This window comes from Delphinus delphis, chromosome 8, assembly GCF_949987515.2.
Source record: "Delphinus delphis chromosome 8, mDelDel1.2, whole genome shotgun sequence".
In the NCBI taxonomy this organism is placed as follows: Eukaryota; Metazoa; Chordata; class Mammalia; order Artiodactyla; family Delphinidae; genus Delphinus; species Delphinus delphis.
Genome location: NC_082690.1, coordinates 17,417,917 through 17,443,468, shown reverse-complemented (window position 1 = coordinate 17,443,468; position 25,552 = coordinate 17,417,917). Strand labels below are relative to the sequence as shown.

Genomic DNA, 25,552 nt, shown 5'->3' with positions numbered 1-25,552 from the left:
ATCAATTTCACTCCTCTTCCAACAGATCAAATGCCATGTAGTCACCACAGGTTCTATCACGATAGAGTCACCTATAAGCCAAGTTCATAGAAAGTGGGCTAGGTGATAACTTCATTGTCAGAAGGCTATGAACAGCTGGAAAACAGTGTTACGGGGAATGGCAAGTTGTATTAAGGTGAACTGAGAAGGCGGGGACATGATGGGGAGGCTGAAGTGCGCTACAGAAGAGTGAGCTTGGTTTATATACTCTGGCTGTTGCGTGATGACGGGGACTGGGATGGAAGGCTGGCAATGACAGGCTTCCCCAGTCAAGGGATCACAGGCAGAAGGCGCAGGCAAAAACTCAGGAACTGGCCCTCAGAGTCTGCAGGCTGATCCCATGATGGAGGAAATGCCAACTGTCCCTTAAGCCCTTTAAGTGTGGCCAAAGTACGGGACATGCAAAGCAACCATTTTCAGCTCTGTGGGCAGAGGAGTGGTCTGAAAGGAACTGAGTCACAGATTCTTTCTGACCACATAAAACTGCTTGGAGCTGGGGGAACAGAAGACATCTGTGTGCCAGGAGGCATGGGAAGAATGCGAGGAAGAAGCAGTCACCCAGGAAATTCATGCTTCTTACAGGTCCTTGGAAGAGGGTATGGTGTGGTGTGTGGTGTCTCACGTCCCCTTTCCAGTCAATACTAGGTGTGTTCAAAGGTAGTGCCAAAACATGTAGCCCAAGAGCTCTTTATTTTCAATAACTTTAACAAACTTCTTAATAAGGTTTAATTCTCCTGAGCAATTCAAATTTCAAAGAGAGCACTATTTTTCTCAAATCTCAAAAATCCAAAAAAGAAACAAAAATAAATTGGCTAAAATTAAAATGTCTGTTTCCCTGAAAAATGAATTAACTTCATTTTTTTTTTTTTTTTTTTTTTTTTGCGGTACGTGGGCCTTTCACTGTTGTGGCCTCTCCCGTTGCGGAGCACAGGCTCCGGACGCGCAGGCTCAGCGGCCATGGCTCACGGGCCCAGCCGCTCCGCGGCACGTGGGATCTTCCCGGACCGGGGCACGAACCCGCGTCCCCTGCATTGGCAGGCGGACTCTCAACCACTGAGCCACCAGGGAAGTCCAACTTCATATTTTTTTTTTAAAAAGTTACATGGCACTAAAGTTTTAACACTTTTCAGAACAAGAATACAATGTGAAATACTGTCTGATTCTGCTCTCCACTTGGCCAGCTCAGGTACCAGTCTGGGGGAGAACTGACACTATTACAGCAGGCAAACAGAACAAGATTGATGACTGGTCTGCAATGACAATCTCTGGATGGAGCACCATGGCTTTGATAAGAATCTGTGTTCTGTACTTACAAATGTTTGTGACTCAGAGCTCCTCTTTAATGCTATCTGACTTTTCCAAAAGAAAAAAAGAAAAGAAAAAGTCTGTCATAATGTCCTGATCCTGTCATAATCATGGCTAAAAGAGTGTGCTATCTTGCAATGTCATGATCCCTACAGAAATAATTAAAAAGAAACTCAATAAGAAATCATAGGTGTTTTTGCCAACATAACTTCTTTTGGTATGAAGATGGCCGGAGCTAGGAATCCTCACTCTGCTTGTGGACTAAGTCCTAGAAATGATATTTTTTAACATGCCCAAGGAAACCCTGTCATTGTCAGCTGTCAGCTGGCAAGGTCAAATCTATCTTACATAGCAACTATTTTAAAATTTAAACAAAGTAGACAAATGGTCTTAAAATAAGACATTTCTATGTATAAAGAACATACACTGAATGCACTGTCATATACCTGCATTGAGAGATCACATAAATGTTAAGTACAATCATACAAAATACAGGGTTTTTGTTGTTGTTACAATGAAGTTTTGTTATACTGGATATTGCTAGAACAATGGTGCTGTAGGTATTAGAAGATTTTTACTCTATAGAAATTAAATTTTGATACTTTACTGTTACAATAGAAATGCATAAACATTTCTAACTTGTATTTCTAACTTTAGAGTGATAGTCAATACCACAGTTTTACACAATGAAAGAAAATACACAATCTTGGAATTAACTCTAATAGAACTTAATCTGTAATAACGCTGGTTGTGATAAGATTTGACTCATAATAAACAAGCACTGAGATCAGCTCCTCTAAAAGAAGTGACACTGAGGGAAAAAATGTCTTGTTTTGAAGCCATTTGCTTTTAGTTCTTTCGGGGAGAGAAAAATGGGAGTCCCAGTACCAAAGCACTCCATAAAATTCCTACAAGGATAGCCCAACAGCAAGAGATCAGACAAGGAAGTGGAGAGTGATTTAAATACAAATTCTACCACACTGGTTTCTGCAAATTATTATCAGAATGTTCTGGAATAGAAATAAAGTTCCTTATGACCAAATCCTGTGAGACACTTTCTATGGTTGAACAGAGGCCAAAGGGAGATGGCTTGGCACAATCTAGCAAATAATGATGGCGCAGATAAGAAAAGCTTCTATTAGGAATCCATAAAGTTAGGCTGAGAGGCTAAAACTTCCATTTTAACAGTTTATCAACCTGAGATAGACTGAGGAGAAAACAACTGTTTGACCCATAGGTATCCATTTATTAGAAAACTAACATCTATTTCTCGAACTCTGCTTATTTTCAAGGCGGCCGTGATCTTGCCAGAATTAGGATTTAGAAATTAGGAGCCGCTGGCTTGAAGGCTGGGGACGACCACATCTACTCCTGACATGCCACACTGTCATACTAGAGGCTGTCCAATTTGCAGTTCACATTTTTAAAATAAAAACTTGTCACTTACACTACCTTATTATTCAAATATATTTTAAGTCCTAATAGCAATCATTACGGTGGAAGAAAACTCTGGTTCAGCTTTACATCAGAGTCCAATACATAGTCCTTGATACTAACACTTTTTTCCAAAAATAATCCAGATGCAGATGGGCAAAGATATCCATTCCAGGACTCTCTGGATACTTGGAATAACCTGTGAGATATGTACTCACTGAGAATTAAAGTACAATCGAAGACAGTTAGGTGGCTTCTGAAGCCAGAGTGCACGGGCTCAAATCTCAGCTCCACCACTTCCCAGCTGTGTGATTCTGGGTGTGTTACTTATCCTTACCATGCCTCAACTGTCTTGTCTATCAAATGACAAGAGTAGCTTACCTCATAGCGTTGTGTTAAATATTCCATAGGTTAATGCAACGGTGTCTGGTACCAAGAAAGTGTTCAATGGATGTTAGCTATTATTCAAATCTCTGGAGTCCTTCCATCTAGAACTTCTTCCCTTACTCTGTTTTCCTCTCTAGGGTTGCTGAAGCTAGGAGACAGTGTGCTTGAAAAGGGTGGTACGAGATAGGGCAGTGCCCGTATTTACCCCCTGGTTTTCTATCATATTACGTAAAATCACGGCTCAGCTGCTCAGGGGAGGCTTGCTTAACTCTGAGGTAGCCCTAGCCTCGTTCCTGACATTGTGTGGATTTCTGCACTCACTAACATGAAAGCACTACACAGGTTGTCTCCCTAGAGGCTGAGTATACCTTAAAAAAGTACGAGAGAACTGTTTTGAGGACTCTGAGCTCCTTAGTATACGGAGACTGATGGGCGAGTTACTTTAATCTCCCGTCCCAATCCCGCATGCTGTGTGGTTCTTGACGAGTAAGCCAATCAGGGCAGAATTGTTTGCATCTAAGTAGAAGCTTTTTGGCAGTAGCTGCACGGTAGTCTCCATCAGAAGCATAATGTAAGCCTGGGTCTTGCGTTCCCAGGGATAAAATGCTTATGCAGTATTACAATTAATTAAGTCACAATGAAGTCTAATCAATAAAGACTCAAAAATATTTTCCACAAGAGATCTCTATATACTTGCCTCAATGCATTTTTTTCACTGGAAATTAATTCTCCTTCAGCTAAATATTGGGCTGGCCCAAAAGTTCGTTCGGGTTTTTCCATAAGATGTTACCAAAAAATCCAAACGAACTTTTTGGCCAACCCAATAAATGACTGATCTTACTATATCTGCTAGCAGGTGATATAAGTGGTGAATAAGACAAACTAGGCTTTAAGAAGTAGGCCTCTGATGGTTTTTAAAAATATACTGGTAGTGACTGAGCTTGGTGCTCAAAAACTTTACATTGTTGGCTTCCGTCAGTGGGACCGGAACTCAGAGAAAGCAACTGCTAACATATGTGGCCAGGTCAGGTCTCACCTTCTGCAGAAACTCAAAAAAACAGCAAGGTTCAACTTTGAATCCTTTTACAATTTAGGCTCAGGGTTTTACCTAACTGCTCTCTGGGATGCTCTGAGAAGTTTAATCCAAAAACACTTGCCTAGACCAAATGTATTTTACTTGAGACATTGAAAGCCAACTCCATCATAGATCAAACCCTTTTAAAAACTAGAAATCACTTGACCTGGTCATTTACATATTAATGTATATAACAAAAGTACGTAAAACCAATTAATAATTCAGATCATCAGTGAGTTACGTATCACTTTAATAATAAAATGCAAGAGTCTGATGGAAGAGTCTATAGGTAAGTGATGATTCAATTTTTCATTAAAAAAAATTTACTGAATATTTATGCCATACCAGATGCTCTTAAGGCTTATGGGAGGATGATGATGTGTGTGTGAAACACAGTTCTGATATACAGGAGCTTGCATTCTAGGGAAGAGGAGAGGAAGACACATACATAGCTATTGAACTAGGTAGTATAATATCGATCCCCCTTGAATAAATCCTCTTAAATTTATACCACTGTCATTGCAACTTGAAAGTATGTCTTTAGAATATCTCGGGATGTCCAGGAAGGGAAGGTTGTATCAAACAACCAAGCCTAGGCCTAGAGATATCCACTAATTGGGAGGACACTTCATTCCACACATTACTGACAATAAAGAGATGCTTAGAATTCTTAAACTAACCGTATCCATTTGTATAGCATGGCCTCCCACACAGCTGTAGATACTCTGGAATTCAACTTGGCTAGAAGAAGCTGGACCATGAGGCCTTCCCCACTCGGCCACCCAAATGCTCATTTGAAAACCGACACCAGCTCTGCTGGAGTTTCTAGATCCTTCTGGCAGAAAAATGGATAAACTCAGTTCAAGTCCATGACAACAGCCTGAGAAAAAAAGGATCTTGTTTTTTAGGACTTCCCTCAACTACATTATTATCTGTAGCACAGTAATGGCTGACCTGACAGGCTGGAAAGCGGCTGGCTCCAGCCTCCATATAAAGAATTAACCCTAGGTCTAACGAGGTGCAATTATGCCTAGAAGCTAGAGGTGTAACCAGCAAAAAGACTCAGGGACAGACTCTAGGTTTCCTTTACATGAACTCGAAACTTTTTGGTACTTGAAGGACGTCTAAGCTGAGAGAAGACTAAACCATCGTATGCCTTTATCCTTCAGACAGCAGTCTCGAAGGGCCTTGGGATTCAGGCCTACGCTGGTAGGCAAGGCCGAGCACATGTATGTCCCTGAGGGCAGAGAGATCACACTAGTAACACAGCAACCGTCTACTCATTTCCTAGATTGGGTTGTTTGTCACTTCCTGTACTTAATCTTACAAAAAATGTTATTCCTACTTAGGGAATTACTTGTCCAGGATTAAAAAGTGACCGCATTTAGGATAATTATGTTGGTGTTCTATGAGTCTTTAAACTTCCGTGTTAACGTATATCATGTTGTAAATATTAGCTCTTCCTAAGTAGTTAAAATGTTACATGGTTTATTTCTAAGCACTAAGAAACGATGTGGCTGACAGCAAGGCTAGCTATTTCACCAGCATCCACTATCGGAAGCCAGCTCTGTAAGGCTTGAGTAAAAATCTTTTGCCATGATGTGGAGGTGGAGGGGAGAACGGATCCAAGCTGCTCACAGGAAACACTGTGGACACTAGCAAAGCAGAGGAAGTGGTTTGTTTACACTGCCCTTTCTCTGCAGCGGTGTGGTGTAGTAGAACAGACACTGAATTTGAGTACTAACTTGGTCACTTATTACCTGTGTGGCTTTTGGCATGTCAACTAATTTCTTTAAACTTCAGATTCTTAAACTTCATTGGCAAAATGATAAATGCTAGTGTCAATACCAATTCCAGAGTACAATTACATAGCTCAAATTAGATCAAGTATAGGAAATACTTTGTAAACTTGAAAGCCCTAAAGAAACGTAAATTACCGTTATTGATATTATTATTTGAATTATTCGGTAGTGAGCACTGTAACAAATCTATGCATGCATGCATGCATTCATTCAGCAAATATTTCCTGAGTGCCCACCAGGACCCAGGCACTGTCCTAAGCCATGGGAACACGGCAGTGAACAAAAACAAAATCCTATTACAGTCAAGAGGCAGTGGGGATAAGGGGTGGGGACACAGTAAACAAATAAGGTCAGGTAGTGGTGAGTGCCATGAAAAACCGTGAAGCAGCGTTACGGAAAGAGAATGACGGGGTATCAGGAGAGGTCTCTCTGGGGGGACATTTAAGCAGAAACCTCAGGTTAGGTGAGGAAGCCATGTAAATATGTGAGGAAACAGGAATGCATGCACTTGGAAAGTCTGAGAAACAGCAAGGACGCCTCTGTAACTGGAGCTCGGGGCCTAAAGGGAAGAAAAGCAGGAAATGAGATTAAAGAGAGGGGCCAACCACAGTGTGCCTTGTAGGCCATAATAATAATGACTTTTGGAATTGTTTTCTAATAATAATGACTTTTGGAATTGTCTTCTAAGTGTAAATGAAAGTGACTGGATGTTTTAAGAAGGATCCTATTTACTATCTACATACTGTTTACTAAATCCTACCACATGCCAGATACTCTGCTAGGCTAGAGACAACTGTGAAAAAAACCCCACATTTTGTCTTTACTTTCTCTAAGCTCACAGTCTGCTATGGAAGATATATAATGAAAGAAACAATTACAATGAAATGTTTGGGAAGTCCCATGATAAAAGAAAGACTGGTAGAAATTATCTAGATTCTTATTTTTATCACATCTAATTTCTTGCTCTAGAATACAGGAGTGGGTGGCATGGGGTAGGGTAGGGGGAGGAAGAAGTACCCCAGGCAGAGGGAGTTGCTCCAGAGAGTATCACTTGTTCCGGGAACCAGAAGGAAATTAGGGCGACTAGATGTAGAATAGGATCTGGGGCTGCAGAGATAGGCACGAGCCAGGTCACAGAAGTATTACTATGTCATTGTTTTTCAAAAAGCAGTCATGAGATCAATTCAGTAAGTTATAATTAGCATTTTTAATGTAATAGAATAAAATGTATTAGAGTGCACTGCACCTAGTAAAGACAAGTTTTACTTTTTAAAAAAACTTTTGTTCAGCTGTATGTATATATGTATTTTCTAGGTCACTGTATGAAATGTATCTTTTACTACGGTCATGGTCAAAAATGAAGTCAGTGCTCTAGCCCCATTAAGGAGCGAACTGCAGCCTAGAGGCAATGGTAAACCATTGAAAAGTTTAAGCCGGAAAATGATAAAACCAAATTTTGTGTGTGTGTGTGTGTGTGTGTGTGTGTGTGTGTGTGTGTTGTCATATATAGTTTAGAAACATTACTCATGCAGCCGTGTGGAGAACGCATTAGAGAGGGATAAGGCTGGAGCCAGGCGTCCATTTAATTGGCTATTATTTAATCCAGGCAAGAGCCACTACAGAAGTGTCTACAGGAATGGAGGGTTGAATCTACAGGATTTGGTAAGTGAGTGGCTGTGGTGATGGTAAGAGAGGAGGAATCAAGGCTAGCTTCTTGGTCAGACGGTGACACCATTCACTAAGATAGGGAACACAGAATGGAGCAATTCTAGGGAGGGATTAAATTCAGTTTTGAAAATGTGTCCACTGATGTGAATTCAAGACACACAAGTAAAGCTGACTGGTAGCAACTGGTTGGATATATAGCCTCTCATTCCAGAGGAGAGGTCTGGGCCAGAGAGTTACCCAAGTGTTAACTGGGGACTGAACATCACTGTACTCCCTGAAGCCACAGCAGTGAATAAGATGCTCAGAAAGATGGTGTAAAGAAGAAAAGATTTAAAGGATGAACAGAGAAAGAGAAATCTGGCAACAAGGTGTACTCAGAGAGACAGGAGGGAAACTGCAGAACGTGGCATCTGAGAAGCAATGGGAAAAAAAGTGTTTTAAAAAGTAAGGAGTGACTCAACAATAAGAAAACAAACAACCAAATTTAAAAATGGGCAAGGGACTTCCCCGGTGATCCAGTGGCTAAGATTCCACACTCCCAATGCAGGAGGGGCCTGGGTTCGATCCCCTAGCTGGGGAACTAGATCCCACATGCCGCAACTAAGAGTTCCCGTGCTGCAACTAAGACCCGGCACAGCCAAATAAATAAATAAATAAATAATTTTTTTAAATGGGCAAAACATTTAGACATGTCACCAAAGAAGATATACAGATGGTAAACATGCATATGAAATGTTAACCATCATACATCATCAGGGATTACAAATTAAAATAACAAGCTACTACTTCACATCTACTAGAAAGGCAAAAATCCAAAGCACTGACAATACCAAATGCTGGTGGAGATGCAAAATGGCACAACCGCTTTGAAAGACACTTTGGTGATTTCTTACAAAACTAAACATACTCTTATGGTATAATCCAGCAATCACACTCCCTGGTATTTAGTCAGATGAGTTAAAAACTTACATCCACACAAAAACCTGCACACGGATATTTATAACAGCTTTGTTCATTATTGCCAAAACCTGGAAGCAACCAAGAGGTCCATCTGCAGGTGAATGGATAAGTAAACTGTGGTATCCAGACAATGGAGTACTATTGAGCATTAAAAAGAACTGAGCTATTAATCCACGAAAAGACACAGAGGAAACTTATATGCATATTACTAAGTGAAAGAAGCCAATCTGAAAAGGCTACATAGTGCATGTTTCCAACTATATGACATTCTGGAAAAGGCAAAACTGTGGAGACAGTAAAATGATCATTGACTGCCAGAGGTTAAGGGAGTGGGAGGGATGAATAGGCACAGAGGATTCTTAGGGCAGTGAAACTGCTCTGAATGATACTATAATGGTAGATTCATGTCATTATGTATTTGTCCAAACCCACGGAACGTACACCACCAAGACTGAGCCCTAGTAGACGATGGACTTTAGATGGTAATCCAATGTAGTGTCGCAGCAGGCTGATGGACCGTAACAAATGTTCTACTTTGGTGCCGGATACTGACGGTGGGGGAAGCTATGGGTGTGAGGGGACAGGACGTATATGGGAGCTCTCCGTACTTTCTGCTTAATTTTGCTATGAACCCAAAACTGCTCTAAAAAATAAAGTTTATATTTAACAAAAGAAAGAAAGGAGTGAACTTTTAGCATTTAGCACTAAATACTGCTGGGCAGTCATTAAGATAAAGACCAAGGATATCCAACAGATTATGACAAGATCACTGGTGACTCCGGCCAGAACAATCCACTCCACCCCTTCTCTGCCTCCTTCCAGAGCAGAACTGCGAAGAGCTGTGTCTGTTTCCTTTCTCCGCTTCCCGTCCACCCCTTTCCGGCCGCATCTACATGGGTCAGGGTTTTACTCCTGTTCCTCCACCAAGGCGGTACTTCAGGATCATCAGTGATCTCTTTAAATCCGGTATCCAGTTCTGTATGGCTATTAGCATAAATGATGACATTCTGGGCTCCTACCATGCCTCCCGTCCTTCCACTGACCCTACCTAGGACTGTGCTAAGTCACTTCTCTGTCATCAAGGACTCTGTAGTTAATAGCCATTGTTTCATGATCATTAGGTCCAGGTGGCCTCTGTGCTCTGGTGGTCTCCAAACAATGATGAAGACCTTTGCTGACATATTCCTGGTGCCCATTAATAGCCTAGCTACCCATTAATAAATATTGATTTAGGAATGCACTTACTGTTTCCAACCACATACCCACGCCCCTTAGGTTAACGATAAAATTGTCCCCTTGGCAGTGCACGGTACCGTTGTGAGTGTTCCTGGATGGTTGTCCGCCTGATCCTACTTATTCTGTGAGTAAGTTACCCTAAAATAAACTGACCCATTGATCACCTGGAGCTGCCTACCTTGTTTTTTGGTCTCAAGATGCCTTCTCAGTTCAATGGGTGCTTTCCGTTCCCTCCGTCCTCCAACAAGTTCTCAGTCATCTGACGTATCAGCAGCACTCCCCACAGTTCCTCATTCCCTCCTCCTTGAAACATTCTCTTCACTTGTTTTCTAGAACAGAGGACTCTCTGGCTTACCTTACTAGCAATTCCTATGCGGATCCCTCTTCACGTTCCTGATCTCTGAATATTAGTGTGTCCCAGAGATTAATCCTTAGACCTCTTCTCTTCTCTGCAATCATGGCCTAAAAAGTGACCTTATCTCAGAGCTTAAAATACTGTATTACCTACATACTGATCATTCCCAAATGGGTATCACTAGCCCACCACTCCCAACTAAGGTACAGTCCTATATTCAACTGCCTATACAATATCTCAACTTAGATGTCTAATGGGCATCTCAAACTAACACATATAAAATATCTCTCCATTCCCATCTCTGTTAGCAGTAAATCCATCCTTCCAGTTGCTCAAGCCAAAACCCCTGGATTATTAATAATTACTTTTTCTCTCACATCAAATCCCACATATATGTTGTTGGAGCCAGACTGCCTAGGCTCAAATTCTAGTTTAGTCACTTAGTAGCTGTGTTATCTTGGGAAAATTGCTAAACATCTCCTGGCTTCAGTTTTATCACCTATAAAATGGGGGTAATACTCCCATGTATCTTACAGGGTTGTTAAAGTAATTAAATGAGTTAATGTTTGCAAAATGCTTGAAACAGAGCCTGCCACACAGTACATACTATCTCTCTCTTTTTTTTTTTGCGTTACGCGGGCCTCTCACTGTTGTGGCCTCTCCTGTTGCAGAGCACAGGCTCCAGACGCGCAGGCTCAGCAGCCATGGCTCACGGGCCCAGCCGCTCCGCGGCATGTGGGATCTTCCCGGACCGGGGCACAAACCCGTGTCCCCTGCATCGGCAGGCGGACTCTCAACCACTGCGCCACCAGGGAAGCCCTATCTCTCTCTTTTTTAAAAAATATTTATGTATTCATTTATTTGTTTAGGCTGCACCAGGTCTCAATTATGGCATGATGGATCTTCACTGCAGCATGCGAACTCTTAGTTGCGGCATGCGGGATCTAGTTCCCCGACCAGGGATCGAACCTGGGTCCCCTGCATTGGGAGCGTGGAGTCTTACTCACTGGACCGCCAGGGAAGCCCCTGTATTATCTCTTGAATCTGACGACTTCTTACCATCCCCACCTCTACACCCCAGTCTGGGAACTAGCCACCAATATCTCTCACGTGGATAAAAGTCTCCTACTAACTGGTCTCCCTCCTTCAGCCCTTGAACCTTTCAACCAACAGAGCTGCCAAAGTGATTTTCTTAAAACACAAAAGTCACCGTAAAGTTCTTTAGATATTTTTGCATGTTTGAAAATATTCATAATAAAAGTTAGAAGAAACCGAAAAGTCAGATAATATCATTCCTCTGTTAAAATCCTCTGATCCTTTGCATTTCACTCAGAGTGAAAGAGGCCTTAACGCTGACTGACTAAGCCCTCAAAGTGAGCTCTCTGTTGCCTCTCTGATGGCATCTCTCCTGTCCCCTCACTCATTCCTTTCCAGCACAAGAGGCTTCCATCCTGTTCCTTAGACACCCAGTCATGCTCCCTCACTGGGGCCTTTCTACCTGCCGTCCCCTCAGCCTGGAAAGCTCTTCCTCAGACTGCACGGCTCACGCCCTCGCCTTCTTCAAGCCTTCGTTGAAATGTTGACTTCTCAGTGAAGGGGTTCCCTGACATACCTTTCCAAATAACCACCCACCCACCATCCCTAACACCCCTTCTCTATTTTATTTTTCTCACAGCTTTTTTCTAAAATGCATTTTAGAAATAAAATTTCTGAAATTTATTCTAGATGCAATTCTCATTTATTCTAAAACGTCATTCCCACGTGCTTATAGTGTGTTGCCAACCCAGCGGACATACACTCTGTATGTTGTTCCTTAAAGTGAAATCATGATTAAGCAAAACTAAATAGATTGCTTACAGCATTGTCTCCAGAATGTTCTTAAGTGCACATAGATGGTGATGAAACACTGTAGATTCTGGGTGTCTGGTGTCTGTCTTCAGTGTTAAATTCTTCTAAGAGCTACTTACCCTATTGCCCACTCATTTAAAAAGTACTTTTTGAGTCTGGGGGATAAATGTCATAGAGGCAGGAAATGTAGTAGCAGCAAGATTAAGATGCAAAGCCTGCTTTATCCTTGGCATTTATTACCACATCTCAATGGGGCCCCAGTAAATAGAAATATCATCCTGAAAAAGGGTGAGAGATGAGGTGAAGACAGGGGTGAAACTACTACGACTACTGCTACTATGCGATGTACCTATTAACTTTACACACATTATTTAATTTAGTTCTCATAGTTGTAGCCCTCACAAAACTGTCAGCCATTTATTGATGAGGAAACTGAAGCTCAGAAAGACGCAGTGGTCTGCCACACCACACTGGTAGTCCTATGTAGAGCCCAGAGCCAAACTCAGGAGGGTTATCTGATGCCAAAGCCTAGATGCTCTGTTCCTATAGAACCCTTGCCTCTGGAGGTGTCAATTCAGCAAACTGGAGCCAAAAAAGGCGGTTAAATGGGTAATTTATACTCTGTCACTCAATTCCTGGGATAACTTAGCATGTCTAATGTTCCATGAACCCAGTCATAGCTGTGTGATGGCAACTCCCTTACCTGTGGACATAAAAAATGGGATGCGGAACTTTCCACTCAACACCCGGGCCCGCAGATTCTGCAGTGTGCTCCCATCAAATGGCAGGGCACCACACACAAGCACATAGAGGACGACTCCGAGGCTCTGCATCCCAAACAGAGAGTACATACAATTAATCACATCAGAGGAAACAAAAAAGGCCATTATAGTATGTGTATGAAGATAATGGTGAGTCATGCACGAGATAATGGAACAAACTTTTTCTTCTTTTTTTATAAGAAATAATATGGGGCATTGTCAAGGCCAATCATCTTTAGAATAGTCAGCATTCTTCTTTGCTTCCAGACATTACTTTTTGGGAACATAACTAGAATTTCTCTCATTACTCATCCTAGGGAGAACGCAAGTGGCAACAACAGAAAGAATTTCTGTTCTTGGCAAGGGTACCCATCCAAGCTTGCCCTAGGGTTTTTTTTTTTTTTGCAGATGCAAAGCGGGAGGTTGAACTCCGTGGCTCAGTCCATAAGACAAAGGTTGAAGAACAGACTGCACCAAGAATTGGGAATTCGAAGAACAGGTGATCAGTTCTAGTGCAGTACTACGTGTTGTCCAGGATGAGGACAGCTGTCATCAGTCAAGGGTAACTAATGCTATGGGGTATAAGGGAAGGCAGTCACATACCCAGATGTCCACTTTGGGCCCGTCATATTCCTTTCCTTCAAAGAGTTCAGGTGCAGCATAGGGAGGGCTGCCACACCAGGTCTTTAGCAGCTGCCCAGGAGTGAAGAGGTTACTGAAGCCAAAATCTAGAAAGACAAATGGATATAACTCATGTTACCTTTACCCAGTGAATACTAGTTTCTAGTCAATAGAATAAAGGTTCTGGATCCTGAAGTCTGAATATCAAACACGAAAAGAGAACCTTTAGAAATTATATAACCAGCTGTTTAAATTTAAAGTAATAGTGAAATAGAAATACAGATGGGCTGGAATGCAAAAGACACATGGTTAACTAAAAGTAAATATGATTGGTTTATGTCAGCAAAACCAGCACCGTTTCCTTCATAAATCTGGACTGAGTGAGGTGAGTGGTATTTATTTACGAACAAAAATAAAATTGGATAATGATTGATATTAAGACCACGTCAGAATCAGTAAATACATGTTAAGTCTACTCACCTGGACCCAGGATTTTCAGATTACTTTTACTTCTTATGACAAACACATTTATGACCACTAGAGATATAGTGAACTTAAAAATTAGACAAAGTGACTTTATTATCATTAAGGTGGCTTATTCAAAATAAAGAATATGCAACTTATTTACAAACAAACCACAAACACTTAATATTTTAACTTCAACTCCTTTTGTGCTTCAACTTCCCCCCTTCATTTCTCCCCCTCCCACTGTCTGAAGAAAGAGTTGACGGGAGATACGAGGGGTGTGGTTTGGGGAGGAATACCAACAGAAAATGAACAAGGATGGCAGGCTAAGGATAGAGTCTCGCTGACTTATAAATACTTTTATGCACATAGATATTTAGATGAACAACGTGCAGGTATGACAGGCTAGAGCTCCCTCCTGCCCCCAGGCCTACCACATTCCCATAGTCCCAGCAGCTGAAGACTCTGGGCACCTCCCTACTCTCGGAAACACTCCTCCCTTTCCTAGTTTTACTCTCGTTGACAACTCTGCCTCCTTTTGCTATTTGCTTTTCTTCTTCCTACCTTCTCCAGAAGGTGTTTTCTAGTAAAGCATGTGCTGATTTTGACTATCGCTCCTTGCCCTGTATTTTCTCAGGGCCAGCTCTTCTGGTCCCACAGCTTCCACTCTCATTTGTTTGGTAATGATTCTCCAAATTTATATCTTTGGCCCTGGTACAATGCTTAAGCTCCTGACAAGAACTTCCAGTACTTGCCTGGGAAGAAACATCTCAAACTCCCCATTTTCCAAAATCAAACCTGCTCTTCCAGCAATGTTCCCACGTTCATTCATGGCACTACCTCTGCGTCACCAGGAGCACTGGTGTCTTCGCTCCTTGCTCCTTCTCATCTCCATTTCAAACCGGAGGTACAGCTTTTACTGCTTCTACCCTGTAAGTGTGTCTTGAACCTATCTCCTTCTTTCCATTTCCATTCCTCCCACCTCAGTTCACACTCTTATCATCTCTGACCTCGACTGATGCTCTTGCTTACTACCCTCTATTTCATTTCCCTCTAAGCCACCCATTCATAGCACAGTGAACGTGACACAAATCACATCGTGCTGCCTGCTTGCTCAAAAACATTCGGTGGCTCCCTTCTGCTTACAGAACAGTCTAGCTCTCTTAGCATTGTCACTTAAAGGTCCTCAGGACTCAGCTCCACCCAACCTTTCCAACTCACTCCTAGCCATTCTAGCATCACTAGACTATGCACAGCTTATGTGCCTCTCTTATGCTACTTACTCTCCGTGCCATGCTTTTTCCCTTCCTTGCCACATTTGAAAGCGCACTCATTTTCAAGGCCCAGTCAAATATTACTTCCTGTTTGAAGCCTTAACTGACTCCCACCACAAAATACCATGCCAGTGGCTTCCTCCTCTCTTGCTTCCATGGCCCTTTGCTTATACCTCTACAGCCCAATTACAACTCTGCCTCATGCTATACTTAGTTGTATTATGTGTTTATACCCTCCACTAGTTAGTAAATGGGAGGGATATCGTTTTATTTATTTATCTTAGTCTCCACACAGTGTTTTCATACATAGCAGGGGCTCAAGAAAGGGTCACTAAATTAAACTGCAATAAAACTGCAATAAAATCCCTGGGCCAATCCTCTTGTCACCTCCTGGCTACTGGAGCCTTTTCATACTGACTGGCAGCTGGCCAGCTACTAGAGCCTCTACCTCCCAGCCAGCCCTCCTAAGGTTGTAAAAAACTTAATGATCACAAGGGGCTTAGAGGTCAGAGCCATCATCAGAATCACTATAGCTACTTCAAGGAGAGAAATCCAATACTCTCATTCATCAATGCAAAATAAATGCCTCTTCTGCCAAGTCTTCCTGAATCTCCTGTAAGAAATGTCCTCCACCTACTATCTCTGCACTCCCTTATTACTTTGTATTCCTCCTTTATTTTGGGTATTTACATATATAAATACCCTATTCTTCTAGCTCCTTAAAAATATCCTCTCTCTCTAGTAGAATATCCTCTCTCTCTAGTAAAATATCCTCTCTCCCTAGTTCCTTAAAAATACCTGTTTCATCTCTGACTCTCTCACATTACCTAGCATACTGTTTAATTTAAACACAGTAGGTACTTAACAAATGTTAACTATGAATGCAACTGCAATTAAAGCCCTACCAACTAACCTACAACTTTTGAAACCCAGTACTTTTAATTTATAAGTTAAAGTCTGCATGCACTGAAACCTGTTTTTCTTAAGAGACTGGCGATAGGTTGCTAAAAATCCCAACAAATGAGATTCAGCAGAGCAGGTATCTTTGGAAATTATCCAGAAAGAGGGCTCTTGATATATCTTTTAATTGGTTGGCAAAGACCTTCACCAGGTCCTTTCCCACGACTAGCCTTCTCTGCACAGCGAGGAAGACGTGCTGATGGAGTCTGTAATAACTAATGGACTCTGACACTGGTGTGATTGGATAGCAAAGTCCAGAAGAGTCATGGAGTATTCTGCTTGTGTTTTGAATGGAGAATGCAACAGGGCAGGCAATGAATTAAAACCACTTGATTTTAAAACTTCCTAATAAGCATCTTAAAGTACATAGGAAATCTGTCATTTTGAACAATGAATGCTCTATCTACAATTAGTAACCTTTCTGTGATTTTACTCTGTCGGGCAGAAGAAGGCACAGACTTAATGGCACGAGCTTGTTTTTTAGTCTACCAAACAGGAAACCTTTACAAAGGAAACAATATTAAAGGAAACCATCTTCAGCGATGGTTATAGGCTTAGATTGCTATTAGGTGTTTATATGAGAAATGAGTGTGCAGGAATGAATGACATGATCAGGGCCTGACATCTGGAGATGCCACATCGGGGGAAACACCTGCTTCCAGAGCATGTTACAGCCACACAGCTGCCCTCAACAGCTAGACCCAATGACCGACAGCAAGATTTCAGTAAGATTCAACAAGAAACCCCCCACCAGCAGCTCGCTCCTATTTCCTATTACAGAAAGCAAAAACCCTTTAGTCTTGTAAACCTGTCATGGGGTCTCCTCTAATCATTCCAAGTATTGTTTCTTACTCCTAACCCTAAAGCGTTGCACATTTAAGCAAAGTTTATTTTGCCATGCTTGCTATGACACTTGTTGGAATGGACTTGTTCATCTTATTTTGGCTCAGTAGCTTAGCCAAATGTCTTTCAGTCTTTACTAAAGCTTCTTATTCCTAATGTCTCTTTCATGGTCTCCAAGTTCCTCCATTATCTTCACTCATGTATTTAACATGTATTTCTGGAACCCTTCCAATCAGTAGAGCAATGTGTTGGTTCCTATGAAAGAACCAAAGGCAGAAAAGATGTTCCTATGGAAGGACTCAAAAAGAAAGCACAACTTAAGTTGAGTGGATTGGAGCTAGAGAAGCAGAGGGGGATATGGAAAGGGTTTTCTAAGTGGTGGCTGGGCAAAAGCAGAGTAAAGGCAGATCACTTGGAACTAGTGTGCTAAGTTGAAGCAACAATAAAGAAACTGCCCTGGGTATGATGTAGGGTTCACCAGAGGTATATGGCAAAAAAAAACATTACACAGTAGCAACAGGCCAGACAAAATATAGCTTTAAGTGATAGAACAAGGACCCTAGATTTCACCATGTGGACTTTTCTTTCTTTCCTTTTCTTCTATTTTCCCCAAATTTACAAATTGTATTAGATTTCAGATACAAAGAATTTGATTATGAATTAATTATAATCTTTGGTTCCTGGCACACTCTCACCATTGCTCCACATGTGGCCTGCTTTTATTTAGACTTTTTTTCTATAGCCTTATTATTATATAAAATTCACCCATTTAAAGTGTACTTGCAGTGGTTTGTAGTGTATTCATAGAGTTGTACACCATTACCTCAATCAATTTTAGAACATTTTCATCAACCTAAAAAGAAACCCTGTACCAATGAGCAGTCACTCTCCATTTCTCCCCCCTCAACTCTCCCACCAATGCCTCCACCCTAGACAATCACTAATCAACTTTCTGTCTCTACGGATTTGACTATTCTGGACATTTCATATAAAAGCAATCATACAATATGTGATCTTTTGTGACTGGCTTCTTTCAATTAGCATAGTGTTTTCAAGGTTCATACACATTGTAGCATCTATCACTAGTTCATTCTTTTTTAATTGCTGAATAATATTCCATGGTAAGGACACACCACATTTTATGTATCCATTCATCAGCTGATGGATATTTAGGTTGATTTTTTTTTTTGGTACTATGAATAATGTTGCTACGAACATTCACATAAGTTTTTTTGTGGATGTATGTTTTCATTTCTCTTGGGTATATACCTAGTAGTGGAACTGCTGGGTCATATGGTAACTCCATGTTTGGTCTTCTCAGGAACTGCACAAACCGTTATCTGAAGTGGCTGCAACACTTTACATTCCCATCAACAATGTACAAGGGTTCCAATTTATCCACATCTTTCCCAACACTTTTTTTTTTTTTTTTTAAATTTTTGGCTGTATTGGGTCTTCGTTGCTGCACGCGAGCTTTCTCTAGTTGTGGTAAGCGGGGGTTACTCTTCATTGAGGTGTGCGGGCTTCTCATTGTGGTGGCTTCTCTTGTTGCGGAGCACAGGCTCTAGGCCTGTGGGCTTCAGTAGTTGTGGCGCGCGTACTCTAGAGCACAGGCTCAGTAGCTGTGGCGCATGGGCTTAGTTGCTCCGAGGCATGTGGGATCTTCCTGGACCAGGGCTCAAGTCTGTGTCCCCTGTGTTGGCAGGCAGATTCTTAACCACTGTGCCACCAGGGAAGCCCCTTTCCAACACTTATTACTATCTTTTTATATTCTTAAAATTACAGCTATCCTGGGTGGGGGATTGGTTTTAATTTGCATTTCCCTGATGGCTAATGATGTCGAGTATCTTTTTTCATGTGCTAATTGGCCATTTGTATATCTTCTTTGGACAAATGTCTATTCAAATCTTTTGCCCATTTTTAAATTGGGTTAACTTTCTATTATTGAGTTGTAAGAGTTATTTATATTCCCTGGATACAAGTCCGTTGATATGATTTGCAAATATTTTCTCCCATTCCGTGGATTATCTGTTCACTTTCTTTTTTTTTTAAGAAGATGTTGGGGGGAGGAGTTTATTAATTTATTTTTGCTGTGTTGGGTCTTCATTTCTGTGCGAGGGCTTTCTCTAGTTGTGGCAAGCGGGGGCCACTCTTCATCGCGGTGCGCGGGCCTCTCACTATCGCGGCCTCTCTTGTTGCGGAGCACAGGCTCCAGACGCGCAGGCTCAGTCGTTGTGGCTCACGGGCCTAGTTGCTCCACGGCATGTGGGATCCTCCTGGACCAGGGCTCGAACCCGTGTCCCCTGCGTTAGCAGGCAGATTCTCAACCACTGCGCCACCGGGGAAGCCCTGTTCACTTTCTTGATAGTGTGCTTCGATGCACAAAAGTTTTCAATTTTGATGAAGTCCAACTTATCTAGATTTTCTTTTGTAACTTATGCTCTCGGTGTCATATGTGAGAAATCATTGCCTAACCCAAGGTCACAAAGATTTACCCCTATGCTTTCTTTTAGAAGTAGTTACTTATTCTTCGTTATGCAGTGAGCACCCCTGAACCCACCACCCAAATAGAAAACTGCTATCTTAATAATTACATCTAATCATAAGCACTACCCATCCCATCCCCTGTCCTCTTCCAACCATTGATTTTCAACCCTGTGTATACATCAGAATCACCAATGTATTTAGAGTGATCCACAAACCTTACTTCAGACCTACTGGATCTCCTGGAAATAATTTAGACATCTGAATGTACACAGATAAAACAACTCTTTCCTAAGAGGTTTGAGAACCACTCTTACAGTGATGAGTCGTTAGAACTTCTGGTACGGGCAGATGCAGTAAAATTAACCTGAAAGCAAGACTAGGTTAAGTGTGACGTGAAATGGAAGGCCCGTGAGAAAGTAGAAACAGTGAAAATGAGAAAGACAACTCAAAAATTATTTTGAAAAAAAGACTGGACAGTACTTGAGGACAGATAATAATACATGGGATGAAAAGGAGTGAAAAGTAGAGAGTAGTTGATTTGGGGAAAAAAAAATTTTTTTTTGGTCATGGGTTGAGTTTAAGAAGGTGAGAAGAAATTCAAGTGAAGATGTTCTGATGAAATGAATTGTAGTAATGAACGGATAAAAGTTTTTTGAAAGAATAAGTGGAGAAAGAAGGATGGCTGGGAATCAAGGCTTAGGAAACACCCATAGGTACTTCCTATGCTATAGGTGCAGGAATAGAAAGAAAAAGGAGCAAAAGGGAGAGAGAAATATATCATTATAATAAGAAAGCTGAGAGAGGAGAAAAACATTTCAAAGAAGGAAAAGGTGGTCTGCAGCAACCATATAATGTCATCCAAGTACTGTGCAACTTTTATCTGAGGGAAAACTGTATCACATGTAATGACTCGAGACTAGAAGTGGAAAAATTCCCCTGAGAATTTTTGTTAGTTAATCTGTCTTAATGCTAAGTCATAGGAATGAACTAAGAACATAACCTAGATTCATTATGAATCATCCAGAATGTCACACTACGAATAAAATAAGGCCTTTCTTACTAAGTTGGATGACAACCAACAAATAATAATTCTGAACTATGAGTAAATTTGTTCAGGGTACTTAGAAACGAGCAATGTGGCCACGCAGCTGAGTGGCACAGACCCTGGAGAGCCAAGTATACTGGGCTGCCCTGCTTCGTCTCAGTGCCACAGTTTTCCCATTTGTGCAGCACTTTGAATTCTGTGGAATAAAAAGCCATTTTTCAAGGGACACTCTGTCAAGTGCTGTGTTTTGGTACCATGTATTTATTATCTCATTGAGATGAGCGTTATTTTTGTTTTACGTCTGGGCAAGTGAGGGTCATTAAGTAACATGTTCAAATTTAAAGTTTAAACAAACCCCAAAACTTACTAAGAACAAGGCCCAGCCTATAATTCCAGCCTGGATGCCCTCAAAGCCCACATCCACACGGTGCTTTCAGCATCAGGTATATGTTTATATTTAGGTAAATGTACATCCCATAACTATTTTTATACAACTTCCAAATTCCTTAGTTATTATATTCTACTGTTTTTCATCTTCTTCTTGACTGCCAACCCTTTGTTCTGCTTATGTAATTCCCAAAGGCATACAGGGCTTGAGACATACTGCTCCTTTACAAGTTGCTTTAAAAACAGTGCACTGAAAAGAAGAGTAGGCACTGTATATCACTGAGGAAAGGATGAATTTCTCAGTAAATGGCATAGGTACATCTGATTTTCCATATGGGAAAAAATTATATAGGACACCTTCCTCACATCTTATCATAAAATTAATTCCAGGTGGATCACAGACTTAATGTAAAACGTAAAACTACAAAGTTTTTATAAAACAATAAAGGAGACTATGTTTATAGCCTCAGGGGATGGAAGAATTTCTTAAACAAGAAACAAAAGGCACAAATCATAAAGGAAAAGATGGTAAATTCGGTTACATTAAAATTATACTAAAATGTCTGGGCCAGGAAGCACATGAGAAGCTGCTCAACATCACTAATCATTAGAGAAATGCAAATCAAAACTACAATGAGGCATCACCTCACACCAGTTAGAATGGGCATGATCAGAAAATCTACAAACAACAAATGCTGGAGAGGGTGTGGAGAAAAGGGAACCCTCTTGCATTGTTGGTGGGAATGTAAATTGATAGAGCCACTATGGAGAACAGTATGGAGGTTCCTTAAAAAACTAAAAACAGAATTACCATATGACCCAGCAATCCCACTACTGGGCATATACCCAGAGAAAACCATAATTCAAAAAGACACATGCACCCCGATGTTCATAGCAGCACTATTTACGACAGTCAGGTCATGGAAGCAACCTAAATGTCCATCGACAGACGAATGGATAAATAAGATGTGGCACATATATACAGTGGAATATTACTCAGCCATAAAAAGGAACGAAACTGGGTCATTTTTAGAGACGTGGATGGACCTAGAGACTGTCATACAGAGTGAAGTAAGTCAGAAAGAGAAAAACAAATATTGTATATTAACACATATATGTAGAATCTAGAAAAATGGTACAGATGAACCCATTTGCAAGGCAGAAATAGAGACACAGACATAGAGAACAAACGTACAGACACCAAGGGGGGGAAAGCAGGGCGGAGGGTGGGAAGAATTGGGATATTGGGATTGACATATATACACTAATATGTATAAAACAGATAACTAATAAGAACCTGCTGTATAAAAATAAATAAATAAAATTTAAAAAATAAAGTCTGTCTTGCTCATAACAAAATTATACTAAAATGTCTATTCATTGAAAGAGAGAGTGAAATGAGAAATCACGAAATGAGAGAAGTTATTTGTAACCCATAAAACAAAAGACTCGGGCTTCCCTGGTGGCACAGTGGTTGAGAGTCCGCCTGCCGATGCAGGGGACGCGGGTTCGTGACCCGGTCCAGGAAGATCCCACATGCCGCGGAGCAGCTGGGCCCGTGAGCCATGGCCCCTGAGCCTGGGCGTCTGGAGCCTGTGCTCCACAACGGGAGAGGCCACAACAGTGAGAGGCCCATGTACCGCAAAAATAAATAAATAAATAAATAAGACAAAAGACTCATATCATTATTGAAACAAAAACTCCTATAAATCAGTAAGACAGACAACCCAGTAGAAAAATGGGCAAAAGACTTACTTAAGCAGACACTTCACAAAAAAGGCCAAAGACATGAAAAGGAGTTCAATCTCATTATTAAAGACAAAATAAAAAACTAAAACCACAATGAGATAACCATTACACACTCACCAAACTGACAAAAAGTATAATGTGTAATAATACCCAGCACTACACACTACTATACAGAAGTGGATAGCTAATAGGGACCTACTGTATAGCACAGGGAACTCTACTCAATGCTCTGTAATGGCCAATATGGGAAAAGAATCTGAAGGGGAGTGGATATGTGTATATGTATAGTTGATTCACTTTGCTGTACACCTGAAACTAACACAGCATTGTAAATCAACTATACTCCAACAACAAATTTTAAAAAGAATACACAGCACTGGTGAAGACATGCAGGAATGGGAACCCTCACACAAACTGACACACCAGTTTAGCATCACCCAGTAAAATCTGAAAACAGACATACAGTACAACCTAGCAACTTTACTCCTCAGTTTATACTCTTCATTAATGTTTAAGGATGCACATTAACGTTTAAGAATGCAATGTTCATCGCAATTGTTAGTAAGAGCTCCAAACTAAAAGCAATCCAAATATCCATCAATGGATAAAATGGAAAAATAACTTGTGGTATACTTCTGTCATGGAATACTAGACAGAAATAACTGTGCCACAACTACTGAAGCCTGCACGCCTAGAGCCCCTGCTCCGCAACAAGAGAAACCACCGCAATAAGAAGCCTGCACACTGCAACGAAGTGTAGCCCCGCTCACTGCAACTAGAGAAAGCCCACGCACAGCAACGAAGACCCAATGCAGCCAAAAATAAATAAATTTTAAAAAATGATCCACATCAAAAAATTAATAATAAAAAATAAAAAGGGATAAAGGTATGAGAACTCAGAGCTGCCCTTAGAGAACAGCTGAGAGGGTAGGAACTGGGAGTTACTTGCTGAACAGGAATCCCAGTGAAGTTTTTGTTGAAAACAGCAATAATCCTATTTGAAGAAGAGCAAACTATGAAGATGTGATATATAATGATAGAGTTTAGAGTTGTAGTTAAAAACAATTTAAAAGTAGTAAATATTTTAATGATATATAATTGCTGTCATAATATAACAGCAATTAGGTATAAATGATAAGCAGTTCACTTCATTAAAAATATTAGTATTAGTGTTATACTAATAAAATAACTACTTCTCAGTAACTCATATTAAGAGACAAAGATGGCATACATTATGTAATGGTCTGAATGTGCCCCCAAAATTCACATGTTGAAATCCTAATTCCCAAGGTGATGGTATTAGAACGTGGGAGCTTTGGGAATCGATTAGGTCATGAGGGTGGAACCCTCATGAGTGGGATTAGTGCCTTATAAAGGAGGCTCCAGAGAGACCTCTAGCCCCTGCCACCATGTGTGGACACACTGAGCAGGCTCTAGCTATGAACCAGGAAGAGGGCCTTCACCAGAAGGCAGTCATGCTGGTGCCTTGAGCTTAGACCTCCCAGCCTGGAACTGTGAGCAGTAAACTTCTGTTGTTTATGAGCCATCTAGTCTGTGGTATTTTATTATTGCAGCCCGAATGGACTAAGACGCCTTACTCATAGTTTAAAAATCAATTTTTGTCTATACTATCACTGTCTCCCCTAACTGAACAAGAGCTGCTATCAAAGAACGACACTGAAGAGACTTAGATTTTCCTTCTTTTCCTTCCGTATGTCTAACTTAAGATAAACAGGCTTGATATACTAGCGAATCAAAAAACATGGACGGCCAGAAGAGAGGGGAGGGAAAAAACTCAAAAAAATGGGATAGTAAAAAACAGAACAACACGTAGGTAACTGAGAGTTAACCTAATCTTGGCAAATCTTTCTGATAAATAATCTTAACTCTCCCCTAACTAGAAGATATTTTTTTTCTGCTTATAACATTTTAATTATTCAAATCCCAGTGGTAAGAAGCCAGTGGACGGACAGAGGCTAAACATGTCTTTATCACCTCAGGCACTCTGTATTCAGCCACTATTTTCTTTTAGCTTTCCAGAACTACCGTCCTAAGGAATACTAAAGTGCTGCATGGCCCCAGCTCATGTCAGCCCAGGATGGTTCTAACCAGGGGGCACAAGGAAAATAAACTACGGCATCACAAGCTCACACGGCGGCGTCACAAGGCGAAGGTTGGAGAATGCTGGTGCAGTACAAAGGGAAACGCAGAAGCAGGGCAACGTCCACAAGAATAAAAAATGAGAACAAGAACAACAAAAATAACATAGAAACTTAAGGCAAAGAAGAGAACAGATTCAGTGCATGTTCAAAATGATAAGTATATAAACTCTAGTTTTGAACTGTACTGATAATGTCAAAGAAAGGAAGGCGGGGAGTAAACACCACAGCCCTATCAAGAATTTCTGTGCTCTTACAACAATATGGGAGAGCTTAAAATTATGTAATTATGTTATATTATGTAAATTATGTTAAATTATGTAAATTATGTTATATCTATTTGATATGCAATCATTAAAAATGATTACATAGAACAGCATAGGGAAAATATTTACCATAAAGGATAAAAACTACACGTAAAATTGTACATACAGTGACTATAATTATAAAAAAGCATGCATAGAAAAAAAAATGCGTTCAAAATGGTAAGTTTTGGAGGTGAGATTCCAGTTTGAGTACTTAAAAATCTTTTGTTGTTCTTTAAATTTCCTATAGTATGCTTATATTATTGCTTTATTATTCTGTATTAAAAATTTTTGTTTTAAAAATAAAGACTTGAATAATAAGAACTAAAACACTGAGCAGTTAGTTTCAGAAAATTCTCAGGTACAAAGATGCCATAAAGATACTTT

General features: G+C 40.7%; 1 protein-coding gene across 5 annotated transcripts in view; it reads right to left on the bottom strand.

Annotated features, from left to right (window-relative positions):
- The window catches only part of SIK3 (SIK family kinase 3), a 247,073-nt gene that overhangs the window by 38,074 nt on the left and 183,447 nt on the right, over positions 1-25,552 (bottom strand). For all 5 annotated transcript variants that reach the window (XM_060017902.1, XM_060017904.1, XM_060017903.1 and 2 more), the window contains exons 5-6: positions 13,474-13,598; positions 12,813-12,936 (exon numbers count right to left, since the gene is read on the bottom strand). In XM_060017902.1, the coding sequence (XP_059873885.1) occupies positions 12,813-12,936; positions 13,474-13,598 (249 nt within the window). The remainder of the gene's footprint in view (positions 1-12,812; positions 12,937-13,473; positions 13,599-25,552) is intronic.